We start from the raw sequence: 18984 nt of genomic DNA on the forward strand, positions 1-18984 counted from the left end.
AATACCATTTGGATTTATTATTATTATTTTTTTAGAATGAAAACCTTTAGACATAGAATTATAACTGCATTTAAAAAAAATTGATCGAATAAAAAAACAATTGAAGGTACCAAAACCATGTTTTAAGTACAAAGCTTTGGAGACGGGAAGTTGAATCTATGATTGATCAAGAGTTTAGATTTTATGTCATGTTGAGGGTTGTTCAAGATAAGGTTTAAGTCCAAGGCTGGGCCCAAACCCACAAGATATTAGAAGGAAGTAGAGGTACGTCCTTAAAGGGAAATGTCAGTGCTTGGGGCTTGGCCAACCAACCAACTTGATGAATATATACCGATCGAGAACTAACCAAACTAGATCCAACAACCTCGAGCACCAAAAACGTCTTTTACACCACTATCGTCACATGTAATCATATTTGACCATTCCAAAAGGGTAGAATAAGTAATCTTCAAATGAGAGACCGACTTTACTTCTTTTATGTTTAACTAAATTAGTCACTCCTTATATTAAATTAGACATCAATGTGTAATAAGCTCAGTGCCACATCGGTGCGAGAGTTTTTTAAGTAGGTCAACTCAGAGTATATCGAGTCCAAATTTGAGCTAAACGTCAAGACCATCGAAGACTTATAGCGAAACCTAAAGCAAGACTCAAATGTCAACATGTCAGTTTAACCATGTTTATGTTAATAATTTTTTAGTACACTAATTACAAGAATGATAATTGAACCTTTGATGCCAAAGAATAACACTATGTCAATTATAGCAAATATGAAATTCCCCCGTATGAATTTGAAGAGTAAGTTTCCCAATTCTAAAAGAACGAATTTTTGTTTCCTTTTGAGATTGGTAAAGAAACCTCGTGTAGGCTTATGGGTGATCTGTGCGGTTGGCAAAGTTTGGGGTTGTGTTTGTAGACGATGCGCATTTGAAGTATTAGGCTGTGTAATTCTGTATGCTATTAGTATCTGTTGGCATCTCTATTCGTTGACGCTTCCCTACTTTCCTTAACTTCAACTTCAAGCCGTCGCAACCCAACCAAACCCGTCTCACAAAAGTGGCAACCACTACCATCAGCTACTCAGCCGCATCGCCACCGCATGGATAATCGGAATGTTGTCGTCTGCGACAATGGCACTGGGGTATCTTCTTCTTCTTCTTCTTCTTATTTTAATCACACTTCTTCGAGCTATTGATTTATTTCCCCTTGATCGCCCACTTGCTCGATCTTGCATACTCCTCTGTAAATCTACCCATTATTTCATATGCTTCTGCTCGAGATTTCTGTTGTTCGCCTCACCTGTCCCAATTGAGCTCACTTTTTTTAATGTGTTTTGATTCGGTTGCCTAACATTAGATTGCTGATTAATCGCAGTATGTAAAATGTGGATTTGCCGGGGAGAACTTTCCCACTTCTGTTTTTCCTTGTGTGGTGGGAAGGCCGCTGCTTCGCTATGAAGAATCACTCATCGAACAGGAGTTGAAGGTTTGTGATTTCCCTGTGTTTAATGAGTTCTTTTCTGGGTGTGAAAAGGAAGAGTTGATATGTTTATTTGGGGTACTCATCGGTTAGCATACTATCATGACTGATTTCTCATTTCTATCGTTAGCTCACACTGCAAGGACTTTAGTCATGATGTTTTGTGACCATTTGATGATGAGTATATTCCCCTTATGGTTTCATTCTGCAAGGTGGTTTGTCTATGGTCAGAAAATTTCAACTTTCAATCCATTTGATAGCTATCATTGCATTTTCTACTCTGAAAGGTAGTTCGATGTTTTGATTATTAAATCACCTATTGACCCAAAAGCTTAAGCTAGTGAGTAAAGGCAAATTTAATTATATATCACTAACACTCCTCTCTCACTTGTGGGCTTGAAATATGAAGAAGATGCAACAAGTGAAAATCACTATTAATTGGGGAGGAAATAACATAGCGGAGGTTTGAACACATGACCTTCTGAACCAACTTGCTCTGATACCATATTAAATCACAGATTTTGAATTTAATTATATATCCAGAGTGCCGTAAAATTTGGGTAGACATGATCATTTCCTGTGTAGAGATTATCTTTTATGAGTGAGAATATTGTAGTGTAGTGAATTGAAGATATTTTCAATCAAGATATCATATTTTCATAGAAAAAGTCATCCCGAGGTTAGTTACTATTAATTGATTATTCATTCTCAAGTCTTTTCTTTGATTTACTCCCAGGACATTGTTGTTGGAGAAAGCTGTGCAGATTTGCGCCATCAGCTTGATATAACTTATCCAGTTAATAATGGTATCGTACAAAATTGGGATGATATGTGTCATGTGTGGGACCATGCATTTTTCAACGAACTTAAGGCAAGTATTTTCTTGCACTTAAATTCCCATTTACCACCTAGTACGAGCATTATATATTTTTCCCATGGACAAATCATAATGTTGAGCTAAATTGCTCTTGTGTTTTCTGTCGATAGATAGATCCAAAAGAATGTAAAATTTTGCTCACAGACCCACCTCTCAATCCTTCAAAGAACCGTGAAAAAATGGTTTGTGATATTTGATTTTCTTTCAATGTTCTTTCAATTTCATTTGCTCGATGTAATGAGTTGGGTCAATTTAACCTTACAGGTTGAGACCATGTTTGAGAAGTACAACTTTTCTGGGGTCTTCATTCAAATCCAAGCAGTTTTAACTTTGTATGCTCAAGGTGCTTATAAAGATGAATGAAGGTCAAAATTGTGCTTAGTTATTTTTCTAAATTTGTCATCTTTTTCCCCTATTTTCTTTCTCTATCTTTCTCACTTTTCAATCTAGGTGCACATTTCCTTATGTTTTGTTTAGAAGATCATAATTGTTGAATTAAAAAGTAGATTTGATTAGTGAGGACTCCCTTCACCTTTTCTTTACATGCCCTTATTCAAATTGGTGTTGGAAAAAGCTGCTGTGTTTTTTCAATCTTTCTTGGACCTTGTGCAATGATTTCAAAAGTAACGTTTTTCAGCTCCTTGCCGGCCCCATCTCCCCACAAATCCATCCATTTGTTATGGTGTAATGCTGTAAAAGCCTTATTGGCAGACCTTTGGTTTGAAAGAAATCAAAGGATTTTCCGTAACAAAGCCACTAGATGCCAAGACCGCTTTGAAGCTGCCCGTCGTCAAGCCTCCTCGTGGTGCCTCCTTTCCGATCATTTCCGTGCCTACAGCCTTTCAGATTTCAACCTCAATTCGGGGGCCTTTATCTCAACCCCTCCTATCGGACAGCACTAAACATTTCCAGACTTCCAGATTTCAGCAGCACTTATTGAACTTTTTATATATTTCCATAAGTTTCAGGCCACTGTTTTGGCTTTATCTTTAATTTTTCACTTTTGATGTTTCTTTAGGCTTTGTCCTCATTTTGTAATCTTGTTATTATATCTCCCAGTTATGGGTTAGAATTGGAGATGATGAGGGTGCTAAGGGAGTGTCAACCTAGTTGAGACGTCCGGGTGCATCTCCTGATCCTTTTACAAACACTTGTATTCTCGCTTTGCTCTTTGTATAACCCTCTTGTACTTAGAGCTTTCGCTCCTTTCTATTTATTAATACAATGAATCGTTTCCTTTTAAAAAAAAAGGTAGATTTGATTGTGATACTGATGGTGAAGAATAACGCACACACCTATGATAAACACCCTCAAATTCATCTAATTTTTCTTCTAATTCTTTACTCAACTTTTTGGCGCTGGCAGGTTTACTGACTGGGTTAGTCATCGACTCTGGTGATGGTGTCACTCATGTGGTAAATGATTTACGTATTGTTGAAATCTTTTCATAAAGCTCACGGATAGACTTTTCTCTTCCATATACTTCTTAGTGAGCAAAGTTGATTTGTTTATCTTGCTTTAGTGTCATGTTTTGTGAGGTTTTTCCTTATTTTTAGTTAAAAACAACTTTCATTGAGGGGGAAAAAAAAAGAAAAGAAAGAATACAAGACATACAAAAAACCAAGCCCTAAAAGGGAGCCCTACTGAAGGAAGGAGGTTCAGTTGTGCAAAAGATTATTAGTTAGACATTGAAGAAAATACATTAAATTAACAAAATGCATTTTCATTTTGTTTTACTAATTATTCTATCAAACAAGTACTCTGCATGGGAAACTACTTTTGATATTTTAAGTAACAGCTTATGAGTATTGTGAGGCTTATGTGGAGAGTGTGGATCGAGTTTGATGCTTGATTTTTCTCCAGGTTCCAGTTGTTGATGGTTACTCATTTCCTCATCTTACAAAAAGAATGAATGTAGCTGGGCGGCACATTACTTCATATCTTGTTGATTTACTTTCACGGAGAGGGTAGGGATTATTTTTCATTGCACAGTCAACATGATATGGGTGGAACTAAAAAACTAATTCATCATTTAAATGGATTGTTTCTTTGGCTAACACATGCAACTTCTTGAAGGTATGCTATGAATAGATCTGCTGATTTTGAGACTGTTAGGGAAATCAAAGAGAAGTTATGCTATATAAGGTGAACTAAATAATTTGACTTTGTATGCATTTTGATATGTGCTCATTCACTTTGTTTTGATGGTACATAAATATGTATATATGTGCAGTTATGATTACAAGAGGGAATATCAACTGGGGCTTGAGACCACCATTCTCGTCAAGAACTACACTGTAAGTAACCTCTGGGAATTCTTCTGAAAATTCAAATCAATCAACTCCATATAAGTAACCACCTCTGACGTGATCAAAGTGTCGGGATGCCACAACAGTAATAAACCTCATGAACATAGCTACATAACTTTAAGGGACCGTTTGTTTTTGAGGAATGTAGATAACCGAAATCTTAGATGCCTGGAATTATAGATGTCCAAGCATCTTTAGATTACCATGTTTGTTTTGTAGGTGTATTTTTGCAGATATCTGGGAATATTTTGATAGTTATGTTTGTTTTGTAGGATTTCTACTTGGAAATGTCTTAAATTTACATAAAGTTTCAAGAATGTCCTTACGACTATTTATTAATTTATGATTAATTTGATATAATTTGAACTTATATAACATATTTGTTTTATCAATTTGAATTTCTTTTAAAATTAATACAATTTATATTATTTTTGTATGTTATTTTCCTCAACAAAATAATGTATCATAATTTAAGATTTTTTTATAAAATAAATATCAATTTAAATATAAATTTGAATATATTGCTAAAAAATAATAAGAATTGCGATATAACTAAAAATATATGATGCAGTGTTAACCGTATTTATTTTAATTATCTAATGTAAATGAAGATTAATATATATATATATAAAATAAAATAAAAGGAAGGACAAAAATGTAAAATGGAGATGCCCTCACTCGGGAATCTGGAAAACCCATGTTTCAGGAGGACATCAAAACTCTTCATATGCCCTTTGTCCGGGCATCCAAGGATATCCAGAAATCTTTAGATGTCCGAACATCTTATAATACTACAAAACAAACATGGTAATTTAAATGTCCACCTCGTGGAAATCTAAGATGCCCGCGAAACAAATGGCCTCTGAGGATGATGGGCCTAAAAGCCAACAACTCCAACTGGGTCTTTTGTTCTTAGATTGCCACTGTATGAAGGGTTGGTAGTGAGACTTGTCTATCCAGCAGGATAGGTAAGAGGAACTTTGAGTTGAATTCCCTTAATGGTTCCAGACCCCTTTGCTATTGTTGCACATGTGCAACTTGGGTTTCTCTCCAGGAAGCCAACCATTTCAATAAATTATTGTTCCACCGATCTGAATTTTAGGTACTCGATGGTCCCAGCTTTTGGACGTCTACTCCTAGCAGCCCAGTATGGTATGATTCTTAGATAGATGACCAAAAAAAAAAAAAAAGGTTTTCTAGTGAGTTTTCAGCTGCCAAGGTATATTCCCCTAAAAGAATGTTTCTTCTATTTCCCACATTGTGTTTAAAGGAACTCTCCTTCACTGATTTAAACTATAGAATTTTCATCCATTACCTTATTCTAGAAGCATCACTCTTTGTTCCCTAGCGGTAAGCACCACCATAAAAGTCTATTCCGTATTTGTTTACTATGTGCCAAAGTGCATCTTATTGTTCGGAAGGGTAGGCCAACCCCTTTTTAGTACATGAGAGAAGGATGAAATGTCTTGCTTTTGTTATTATTTAGTGAAGGTTGATGGCTTCTTCAAATGTTTCAACTTCCACTGGTTGACTATTCTACCGTATCTAGGGATTTAATATTCTAGATAGGTGTCTTCCATACTTTTACTCGTAATCTCAAAAGTATGTTGGAGCATTCAACCTGTCCATTATAAATAAATATATTTTCAAAAATATATTTTAACTAATTTGCTCTGAGTCCTACTATGTCTCATCATTATTATTTTGATGTAAGAAGAATAAGAGTTAATTAGGTAATTAGGCAACATTCTAGGTTAATTCCCTTTTTATCCCACTTGTAATAAAAACTATATAAATAGGAACATTCCCCTCTCGTATGAAACACATTATCATTCTAATAAAAAAATCACAATCTTGATTCTTGGAGCATTACTCTTTGAGGCTTCTTAGGCTACATCAATTTGATATCAGAGCATTCGTCTGGGCCAACATTGATTGCCGCTAGTGGAAGTCCAGGAAACTCTTGGTGACGCCGATCACAAGAGGGAACTTCATGGGTTGTGCTTGTTGCTGAACAACCCACATCTAATTAGGGGGAACCCTTGAAATTCCAAGAAAGAAAGAAGAAACCAAAGATTTTTCAAGATTTTGCAAGAATGGATTATTGTTGATCAAAGAAGATGTTCAAGAAAAAAACCAGCAGTTGTTATAGATAAGAAAATCAATTTTACTTCCAAAAACAATGTTGAGATTATGACTCAAGTGGTTCAGAAGAAGAATTTCAACCTACTAATTTTGCCCATGCTTGATTTTCTCAAAGGACCTATCATTATCCACATTGAAAATTTGATTCTAGTGATTCTAGTGACTCTAAAGTCGTTTCCAAGTCAAATTGGGATAAATAAGAAGGCGAAAATTTCGAAAAAGGGCTCAACGGTCCAATCAAATCCATTTTTCAAGAAATCAATGTAAAGATTGGGAATTAGATGAATTAAAGAATTATCGATCATCAAGAATGAATTTTTACAGCCCAAGAAGAACGGTCAAGGTTCGAAATTATTTTTTGGTTATGAAACACGATCAAGAAAGGTTGATTCAAGAAAATCAATGGATGAGTTCAATACCCACTACGAGATTGAAACATATCCAAGACCAACAAAATGACTATTTTGATCCCGTACCATTGGAGGAAATAAAGAAAACAACAAAAGAAATCCAACTTTCATTAGCAAAAATGACTAACATATTGTTCATTTATCAATTCATTTGCAAGAGCTCAAGAATAGAAAATCATGGTTGGAGACTTTTCGAATAGAAAATCTTGAAGATAAAATTAGGAAAAATCTTGTTGAGACCCACATAGTTAATAGAGGTAATTGGGACAAAAATCATACGAACGAAGTAGAAGAAAAATAAGAAAAAGAAGAATTTGAAGATTTCAATTTGGAAATTGTCTCAAGTAAAGAAGAAAAATCCAATGAAGAAGATGGAAAAGTGGCATCGAACACTGAGCAAGAATCGACCAAGAACAATGACACGTTGATTGCATTGGAAATGGATCACCAAATTGTCGAAGAACTTGAAGCGAATGATAAAGAAGACGCGATTCTTGAATGATTATCTTTGGAAGACGCGATTCTTGAATGTTATCTTTGGAAGGTGATTGATCCTTTGAATACAGTTTTGAATGAGCTTGAAGGAAACATCTGTTTTTGACTTTATAGCCGATGGAGAAGTTCATCTTTTGGTGGCAATATTAGATTTTTTTTATCTCGAATTTATCCCTTTGATCATAATATTTTTGTTCACAATGTAGGAGGTTGGTTTCGTCATACTCTGTCGAACTAGTTTATTTCATTCCTTGTTTGCTTCATATTTTTTTCTTTTTCAAACTTGAGGATGAATTTTCTTTTTAGAGGGTAGAATGATGTAAGAAGAATAGGGGTTAATTGGGTGGGTAATCAGGCAATGTTCTAGGTTAATTCCCAATTTACCTTCAATTGTAATAAAACTCTAAAAATAGGAACATTCCCCTCTTGTATGAAACACATTATCATTCTAATAAAAGATTCACAATCTTGATTCTTGGAGGATTACTCCTTAAGGTTTCTTAGGCTGCATCATCTTTTTTTCTCCCCCAAAAATTGGCACGCCGTCTCCATGTAATTATCCTCATTCCTATCCATGCACTGTTTCTCATGTTCTTTTTTTTTCTGGCGTGATTTTGCAGTCTTTTTTTAAGTTTGTTGATTTGATAATCTTTGTACTTGGTTTTGGTCTCACTGAGAGTTATATGTTACTTTTTTGTTATTTTAATTTCACTTTTCTGAGTTACTTCGACCAGCTCCCAGATGGAAGGGTGATCAAAGTTGGCACTGAACGTTTTCAAGCTCCTGAAGCGCTCTTTACTCCAGTAAGCCTGTGCTTTTTAACTGATATTTCTTTTCTTTGGCCTTGCTTTGAGTTTTATTTATTAATTTTTATGGCTCATTATCACCTTACTTTTACGTAATATTGGGCGCAGACTATATGGAATACTAGTTCCTACGTTTCGTGTAAGAATGGGACATTAGTCATTTGATTACTTTTTATGGCTCATTTTTACCCTACTTCAACATAATATTGGGCACAGATATGGAATACTAGTTCCTACGTTTCATGTAAGAATGGGACATTAGTCATTTGATTTATTCGTCACAGTTTTGGTTAGGACGGAGAAAAGTTGATCAAAATAAAGCACTGTATAGAAAGAGCAAGCTAATTGGATTACAAAAAAGCTCTAATGGGCTGCCATGGGAAAGGGAGGAAAGTTTTGGAAAAAAAAAATGAAGTCCACACTCCAAAAGGAAAAACATGCCATTCCACTTTATTGTGCCCCTCCCTCTGTAGCCAGTGGCGGATCCAGAAATTGTGTTAACGGTGGGTTTTATATTATTTAGTAAAAATATGTATAATGAGTGGGGCTTGAACCTGGGTCTAGAGGGGGGCTGGAAGGCAAATTTACCATTCGGCTAGCTAGTGTTTTGATACTATGCTAGTTTTTTGTATTATATAATATATAAAGAGCACAAAGTTGAGAGGGGGATCGAGCACCTCTAGGCCATACTAAATCTGCCCCGGCCTATGGCAAAAACTTCCCAACTGTCTTGAATGGGGACGAACTGTGTCTATCTAATAAGTTATAAGTTTTATTGGAACTGGAAATTGTCCAAAAGCACACAACATTACTTGAGACAATTAAATGAACAGAAACTAGAAAGAACTTACTAGAAGGCACATGGTATCATAGAAGCAATTATCTTTACTACATGCAGTAATTTTTATTATTAAATTCTTTTGCAGAGTTATTTGCACTGTAGTTATAGCAATATTGATTAAATAATAAATTTATTTGTTTATTATTATTTTTTTTCATGAAGGAACTGATAGATGTTGAAGGGGATGGCATGGCAGATATGGTTTTTCGTTGCATACAAGAAATGGATATTGATAACCGGATGATGGTATGATTAGACCTTCCATATGCTTTCAAGAAACAACATCTTCCGTTTGGTTCCTCTTTTGATGGGTTTTTGCTAAAGATATAAAATGAATTAATATAACATAAGTTTCAGCTAGTGTTTTTAGGAGCATATCCGGGCATTGGCCTAGCCTGAAAGCCTCTCCAGGCTCAACCTTTGTGCCAATTGGGAGGAGTGAATTTAGAAAGGTGTGGTTTGTGCCTGTTGACTCTTATTGGATTCTTAGGCACAATGCCCATGTACTTTTTAGTGTTCGTGTTAGATGGTCAAATTAAATACTTTTTAGATCACAAATAGAAGCACAAAAAAGGTGACAAGTTTTTATTGTCCTTGCTCCACCATTGGATGAGGTATCAAATGAAATTTTGAGGTCCTTTTTTCAACTTGAAAATGACGGGGGAGTAAGATGTAAGACGAAGGATCCATGGTGTAATAATAAAACGTATACAAACAACAGGGAAAGTAGCTGGGAGGAAATGTGCAAGGGCAGGGAAAAGGAGAGAGTGATAGCCTGATAGGAAATAAATGAGTGTACTCTAGCATGAGAAATCAATACTGTTCAAATGCACATCGATGTTTTGATGAATTGGTGAGCCATATATAACTATGAATTGACAATCAGAAAACAACTTACCCTTCTAAGTACTGCGTATAAATCTTTGTATTATCTTTTCCTTTACTCTCCTCTTCTCTTGAGATGCTTAAATTTGCTATCTCATGCGAGTTACAGCCACCAGTTGGGCTGAGCAATCACTTAATTTCACGATTTAGTACTTCCTTTTATTTCCTTTTCATGTTAAATTAAATATGAATATTATTGCTTTGCAGCTTTACCAGCATATCGTTTTAAGTGGTGGGAGCACAATGTATCCAGGATTACCTAGTCGGTAATGTTTAGCTCTTCTTGGTCTGTAATTATATTATTCTTGAACTGTAGACCTTTAATAAAGCTGTTTCCTTCAAGGGCTTGATTTTTGTTAAAACCTTTTGTAAAAGGTTTTATTTTTATTTTCTATTTTTTTTGATATAATACAACTTCTCATTGCTATAGTTATGTTTATTACGCCTCGGAGGAGCCATTTATTCCTCATTGTTAGAAGGTGATGGTAGGCTTATTTATTATTTTTGTGATACCATCGTAATTCATGATTGATTTTGATAGGGTCGACCCGTAATTGGTATTTACTATATATTTACTTCTTTTTTTCCACAAGTTTAGATCTTGATAACATGTTGACTGATTGTAATAATATTCAGTTTGGAGAAAGAAATACTTGACCGCTATCTCGAAGTCGTCTTGAAGGGAAACAGAGATGGTTTAAAGGTAACATTTTATCCGACACTGTTAACCATTAGTTATATATGCCTGTAATTAATCTGATTGACAAGATCCTTAATGAATATTTGATACACCTGAGATGGTTTTAGGACTTCGCCCAAGTCATTACCAAATAAACGGTTGTAAATGAGTTGATCTTTTCTGAGTTTTTAACATTAAACTGGAAAAGCAGGATAATATTGGAAGGTATATATGACATTGATAAAAGGCTAAGAGGTCATGACCTTGATAAAGGGCTAAGAGGTCATAACTTTTATCCATTGTAGCCACCTACCTATGATTAATATCCTATGGGTTTCCTTGACTCCCAAATATTGTTGGGTCAAGCGGGTTGTTTTGTAAGATTAGACGAAGTGTGCGTAAGCTGATTTGAACACTCACGGATGTAAAAAAAAAAAAATGGAAGGTGTAGCTGAACTCTTAGTATATCTTCGTCCTTTGATTCTTAGAAACTGAGATTGCGTATCGAGGATCCACCAAGAAGAAAGCACATGGTGTATCTGGGAGGTGCAGTCCTAGCAGGAATAATGAAGGTATAGATTATATGGCTTTGGTGTTGCTGTTTCCATTGATATTACAAACCAGAATCGTGATATCAATAACATCATAAACCATTTGAGAAAATAGGTCACTCTAAATGAACTCCTTATTGACACATCCAGGATGCACCTGAATTTTGGATCAGCAGGGAAGATTATCTAGAAGAAGGTGTTGCTTGTCTAAGCAAATGTGGCCAGGCGTGACTCTGTACAATTAGTTGTCTTTATGATCGCTCTTCAAACCATTGGAGGATGATGGAAATATACTATGTCTACAATTTTATGACTTGGCTTATGAAGACAAGGTTGATCATGTGGCATAAAATGGGAAAATCTTATATTTTTATATTGCTGGTATGTTTGAATATGATGATCAAAATCATATAGACTCTATTCGGTAACCATTTGTTTTAGTTTTTAGTTTTTGAAAATTAAGTTTATAAACAATTCTTTAACCTATAAATTTCTTGTTGTGTTATCTACTCTTTACCAATGTTTTAAAAATCAAGTCAAGTTTTGAAACTAAAGAATGCAGGAGGCGTTTGAGGCATTGAGTGGACAATGGTTATTAGTGAGTTAAATGGTTTTGTAAGTAATAGTATGTATTTGGGGTGCAAATTATTTTAGTCTTAGGAGAGAACAGTAAACAATGTAACAAGAAGTGAAAGAGAGGATGAGTAGGAAATAATAAACACCATAATCAAGATGGATTTGAAATAGTAATATTGTAGTTAATTGTAGGTCATAATAGTGGGGAACATCAATTATTATAATTGGAGTTGTAAACATGGAGTTAGCTACATCATTGTTTTAAGAAAGATGTAAAATATTGTAAAAAATTGAGAAAAAATATATTTAATTTTCAAAAATTAAATGGTTATCAAATGCAGTGATAGTCAACTCCTAGTGCTATCCGTTGGAAGAAATATACTTCTTTACTTTTGTCTCAAGTCTCAAATTAATAAGATGCGATATTTATTTATATGTTTAAATGCACCCCACTTTAAAATTGTGCCAATTATTATTGAGTTAAACTCACTCTGGCAATGCATCCTACATTATATAATTGTGTTTACATCTCTAATAATTACTATTCATCGAGAAATGAACATCTCTTCATAGTTGGGACAATATTTAAGCTCACATAATTTTATTTACATTATTGATAGACAACCACTCACTGATCTGGAAATATCCAATCTTTGATCATTTTTACAATTTTGTAGTTGATTTTTTTCTCTTGAACTTTCACATCTTAATAAAACTATGCCCAACACCAACCAAGAAGTTAATGATTTTTGTAGTGGGCTTGGGAACAATCCTTTTGGAAATGGGCTTGCCAAAATTTTCATCTGTATATTCTCCAATATATACAGCATTTACCTTGGCTTCAACATATATGATATTAATATATCCTCCATGCATATTTCTATATATATATATATATATATATATATAAGTATAATATTCTTGTTATATTCTTGAGCTGCACAAAAACTAAGAATACAAAGAATAAAACAAGTTACTGTCTGTCTCCAAAAATAGCTCAAAGCATACAACTTGAAGTTTTCCATTTAATTAGAATTAATATCATATCTTCTTCCTTAAGGACAGATTATGAAGACTAAGTCTTGTAATGTTGTAATTATATATATTCATCTCTTTAATAATCCTTTTTTCCTATTTGTTTTTCTCAATAAGTGTTGACAAACCCTTTCCAACCCTTTTTGATTCTATTATTTCACATCCATCCTCAACTATTTAACCCTATATATATCCTTTGACTTGAAACTTTCCTACCCCTATACCAAATGTTTATTTTTTTATAATATCTCTTTTATTTTTCTATTTTCTACTTTAATTAATTTAAAAACTAATATCATATGCACTTTTGTTTGTTTTATAAACTGAAGTTAGGAATAAGCATACAACTTTGAACTTTACCATTTTTTTTTCAAATTTGTTTGGTTATTGAAAAATGAGGACTTGTAGAGGGTCACAACAACAATATATTTAACCTAATTTAAAACAAAAAACAGCGTTTAGAAATGTAAATGTGGTTGAATCACCACTAAATTAAAAAAAATGTTTTAGTTCAACTACACATGAAAGTGGATATTCGGACTTCTAACATTTTAACTAGTTGGCTAAACTCAGAAACTTAAGTTGACGTAGGTAGCAATAAATTTAACATGTTGAAAATTTGTGAAAACTACCTAACAAGCGTAATAGATATTAATGGACGAGGAAATAATATTATAAAAATAATATATCATGTTAAATCTCTTTTAAAAGTTTAAGAATTTTGGTAAATTGAAGTGCTTAAAATCACTTGTGGGGTTGAAAATTAAATTTGTAGAATCCCACCAACCTTAACAAAATTTGAAGAAATGTAAAGGATGTACAAGTGGGAAGAAAAAGATAGGAAAAGAAGGAAAAATAAATTGATTAGTTGTTAAAGCAAAAAGAAAAGATGAATTTAGGGTTATGAGATATATGAATATTTTCTTTTAGTAGAGGATCAAATATCTAATTTTTAAAGAAAAAAGTTATGTCAATTATTATCAAACTAAGTTCACTTTATCAAGATATATATAAAAAAATTATGTCAATTAATATCAAAGTAAGTTCACTTTGTCGAGATATAAAAATTATGATGAATAATGAGATTAATTATGAGATATATATTTAGGATGAAGACGATTATTGTTGAAATTAAGGTTGGAATTAGCTTTGAAAATAGTGATATATTTGGTGAGAGAGAGAAATATAATGATTAAATGAAATTAGGAGAATTTAATTGGCCGACTAAGAATGAAAAGAGCAAAAAAATAAGGACAAACACTGAATTCCTTTGGCAAATCCAAGGAATAGACGGCGCCACCCACGCTATTACCCGACGATTTTGCCTATGTTTTCTTTTCGTCCTTTTTCTTTTCTTTCTTACAATTCTATATTACAACATTTTTCTTTTTTATTTTTTTCGACAAATAAAACCGTCACGTGAAACCCTAAATATATCGGTAAAGATTATACTACACAATTAAATGTTATAATCTTTTAATTTATTGAGAATTTTTTTTAATTTCCTATTTAAATGAAGAAAATGAACATCTCTAATGCATGTTCGTGCTATTCGTAGGAATACTAAAATAGTGTTTTAACTATATTAACTGTTTTTGTATTTGTTGGGAGTGAGAGTTAAATATTTAAGATTGTGTATATGAATAAAGTAATTAGTTGGCAATGGTGCAGCTGTAGGAAAGTGGAGAAAATATATATATTAAACTTCTATTATTGTGGAGTTTACAATCTTTGAATTATGGGAATGCTGGATGGATTATGGGCTGTATAATTATGTTTTTCAATAATTACATTATAATGATTTTGTAAAAACTAAAGTCTTATTTTGATAATGACAAAGGTTACACACACTAGTTTAAGATTTTGTGGATTAAAGCAAATTAGGAATGATGAAGTTTACTGGACCTTTATTTCATCATAATGGTTATTGAATTTTGTATCAAATTTCATTTTGGTCTTCTTTCTGAAACTATCTTTATTAATTTTATTATTATTATTATTTGGCAGTGATTTTTTTTTTTCCATTTAACAAAAAAGTATGCCATTTCAAAAGCAAACTTTTAAGGAGAAGATGAACTTGCCTAATATTGTGTTATCATGTTCTATGTATAGTGGAGTTAAATCTAGGATTTCCTCAATCCCTTCACAAATAGAAATCTCGTACTGACCGGTTGGGGTAGGCTGATCTCGACCTTTTAACTTGAAGATTGAGGTCTGCTTTTTTGGCCAAATGGTCCACTTGGCTCCAAACATGAGCTTGCAAAGAGCAGGCCCACAAGGGGGGCAAACTTGATGGCACCTTGACGACCTAAACCTTCGAGGTTGAGGTGGGTCTTTTGGGTTGGTTGCTTCGATAATCTCATATACTTTTCAATTATTCTTCTTAGCATATTTCCTACTTGTCTTAGTCCATCTTGGGATGAGGCAACCTTAATTTACTAGCTTTATTCTCAAACTTTGATTTCCTCCTTGATTTTTCTCGCATGTGTCCAAAATTACCTGTACATGCAATATAAGGACTAAAAGTCATCTTCAATTTAAAATTAAAAGACTAAAAATAAAATATTTGGAAGTATAATACTTGATGTATAAGTGTGTAGGGAATATGCCTCTAGATATATAACTTTGTATCTCCTAAGACTAATGTATGTATGTATATATATATATAAATTTATTGAATTTAAGAAATACATATTTGATAGGTAATCTGCTGTTTTCGAATATGTGATCAAAACAATTTTGAAAATAATATATTTATGTTTTAATGTATCCAGATTTTGAATTTGAAAATTTAAAACGCAGTATTAAATTAAAAAAGATGAAAACGTCATCGAATATAGTATTTTATAGTGCAACTCCACTTTTTTAATAAGATAGTAAAGGTAGAAGGATGAGTAGTCGCATCTAAATATCTTAACTAACCTTGGGGTATATATGGGTTAGCTTGAGTTAGATTGATGATGTTTTTTTGGACCAATTAAAAAATTCGGGTTGATTGGATTGACAACCCAAAAAATCCGAACAAAATCTCCAACCCGACCTTTAAAATTTGGGTTGGATTGTTGAGTTATAACCTTTTTTTATTAATTTAAATAACATAAAATTATCTACAACACAGGCTAATAACTAAAATCTCATACAATTCAAATGTTAAAATCAAATATCTAGGATATTTATTACAAATTTTAAACAAATACAAATATCATAACAATTTTAAAAGAAAAATATCATAGATTCATAAACGTAGTCAAATTTTAAACATATATAAATATATATAATTTGGGTTGGGTTGGATCCATCAGAATTTTTACTTAGCCAACCTGAGATCCAACTCAGCCCAACAAAAATAGAAAAAGTGTAACACAACATAAATTATATAAAACTTAATAATAATTATACAATTTTAACATAAAATATATCCTAAATTATTTGATAGTAATTTTTATTAGACCTAATATTTAATGGCTACCTACAACTAGTTTTAAGGTTTAAAAATATATTATCAAACACATTTTGAACAATTGTTTAAATTGGAGTCCAGTTTTTGATTTTGGTACCGAACACATATAACATGAGATATAACTCTATTTTTGAATCCATTATTTTTAAGAGTTGTTTTCTAATATAAGTAAATGAATAAAAAATTTACAAATAATAGTAAAATATCACAATCTATACCATAGTAGACGTGAATTCAAACAGACTTTTAATTTCGATGAAAGGCTATATTTATATGTATTCTATATACGTGCTTCCGTTGGCTATGATATATTGTACGGATAATATACAAAATAGATATATTGACAAAAGGATACAATAATACAAATATAAAAATACTTTGATATCTCAATTACTTTCTAATTCATTGTATCTTATGAAAAATATCAGTATTTAATAACTTTAAATATTAAGATAAAGTATCCCAATAGGAGGCAAACACATTAGGTTTGATTAAGAACCTTTTTATCTCGACGAGCGATTCATTACTTCATAGATTAAGGTCCATTTAGATTGATTTCAGAAAAAAGATATTTTTTTTTAAAAATCATTTTATTTAAATAATTTTAATAAAAATTAATTAAAATACATTTAAAAATTATTTTAAGTAGTTGTCAAACACTTAGATTTATTCCAAAATGACTTAATTTTTAAATTAAACACTTGAAAATATATTTCAAACACATCCTAAAACAAGTTAAGAATATTAGGATAATCATTGAGAAGCTTTTTAAGATATAGTTCTGTTGCACTAAACATATATCTTCGAAATTAATATTGAGAAAATGTATAGAAAAATGAAATCAAAATATATTGCAGAAGCAATAATCAAAATCTGTTAAGCTACATGAAAATAAAAAATGAGATGGTAAAATTCAATAGATAAATAAACTTTTAACTAATGTAAAACAAAAATTCCGGTCTAGAATAAAAATGTGGTACATTCTCATGGAATTATATAGAAAGAATAATTAAATTTATTCAGATCTAACACATTTAAAAAAAACAAAAAACAATAAAAGTTACATTAAGGAGTTTTTTTTTTCTTTTTTTTTAAAATTATTATTTTTATTATTTTTTATAATGCGGATGACTAAAATATTTAGATGTTTAAAATTATATATATTTAATATCCTTAAATAATTATGGATAATCGATAGAATAATTAAATTTATTTTGATCTAACACATTTAAAAACTAAAAACAATAAAAATAACATTAAGGAGTTGTTTATTTGTTTTTTTTTAATGTAGAAAATTGAAATTTTTAAATGTCTAGAATTATAGATATTTAATATCCTTAGATAATTATGGATAATCAATATCTGAAAATATTTGGATAATTGTGTTTGTTTGGTAGAATTCTAGAAAATGTAATAAATTTACGTAATATTTCAAAAATGCCTTTATAATTATTCATTAATTTATAAGTAATTTAATATAATTTAAATGTATACATATTTGTTTTTATTAATTTGAATTTCTTTTTAAATTTATATTGTTTTATTATTTTCTTTGTTATTTTTTTCATTGAAATAATATATATTAATTTAGGATTTTTTATAAAATATATTTGAATTTCAATATATTTATAAAAATATAGGGAAAAAACATGACCAAAGAGTGTGAACTACACAGTATTTATTTTAATTAAAGGAGAGTGATATATATATAGATAGATATAAAAGAAAAGTTGAAAGAGTAAAAAGATGATATCTTCAACATGAATATCCTCCCGAGATGCTCTTTGAAAGGGTATCTTAGAATGCCTTAAAATCTCCAAAGATCCAGATATCTTATATTATTGCAAAACAAAGGTGGTAATTTAGATGTCCATTCTACGAAAATTTTGAATTCTCACAAAATAAATTACTTCTAATGTAAATGTTTAAAGTAAAATTTTGAACAGTTAAATCCTAACTTTCAACACATGAAACTGAAATGGAACCTAAGATTTTTTCTTTTCTTTTCTTTTGAATTTTGAGTATTTACGTTGTTTAAAACCTCACAAACTAAATGTTAGAGGATGAGAGAAGGTGCCCTATAAAATTAGTCAAGGTCCATACACTTAGAGTAGAAACAAAATGTAACACTTTTGTTTGATTTTATATTCAAGTAAATGGAAATGTTATAAATATATATCTCAATTGAATCCCACACTATCTAATTCAAAATTATTAGGATTGTGCTGTGATTTTAAAAGTAATTAGAAAAATTGTTCCTTTTCAAAAAAAAAAAGAAAAAAAAAGGAAAATTGTTTGTATTAGTAAGTTTTTTTTTTTCCATACAATAGATTTTTTTCATAAAAAAATTGCTGACATTAGCGAAAAAAAGTGTTTAATCACTCTCTTTGATTTTTCCTTCATCATTGACTAACGATAATTTAAATGATAGTACTC

At 31.6% G+C, this 18984-nt stretch overlaps 1 protein-coding gene across 1 annotated transcript; it reads left to right on the forward strand.

The window, feature by feature from the left end:
* Positions 1–772: 772 nt before the first annotated feature.
* Positions 773–11967, forward strand: ARP2 (actin related protein 2). Its single transcript, XM_090312576.1, has 15 exons — positions 773–1141; positions 1375–1485; positions 2216–2354; positions 2471–2538; positions 2621–2699; positions 3722–3771; positions 4220–4323; positions 4433–4501; positions 4590–4653; positions 8450–8518; positions 9525–9608; positions 10455–10513; positions 10884–10950; positions 11415–11498; positions 11628–11967. Exons 1-15 carry the CDS (start codon positions 1100–1102, stop codon positions 11706–11708), a joined length of 1170 nt encoding a protein of 389 aa, XP_090168702.1. The 5' UTR covers positions 773–1099; the 3' UTR covers positions 11709–11967.
* The last annotated feature ends 7017 nt before the right edge of the window (positions 11968–18984 follow it).

The sequence above is a fragment of the Benincasa hispida genome, chromosome 4 (genome assembly GCF_027475165.1).
Source record: "Benincasa hispida cultivar pf3 chromosome 4, pf3_genome.v1.1, whole genome shotgun sequence".
NCBI classification, from domain to species: domain Eukaryota; kingdom Viridiplantae; phylum Streptophyta; class Magnoliopsida; order Cucurbitales; family Cucurbitaceae; genus Benincasa; species Benincasa hispida.

Excerpts from the sequence above, each read along its gene's own strand:
- ARP2 (XM_090312576.1), top strand. The coding sequence starts at position 1,100 with ATGGATAATCGGAATGTTGTCGTCTGCGACAATGGCACTGGG. Across the intron at positions 1,486-2,215 it reads TCATCGAACAGGAGTTGAAG|GACATTGTTGTTGGAGAAAG; the intron begins GTTTGTGATTTC and ends ATTTACTCCCAG. Across the intron at positions 4,654-8,449 it reads TTCTCGTCAAGAACTACACT|CTCCCAGATGGAAGGGTGAT; the intron begins GTAAGTAACCTC and ends TACTTCGACCAG.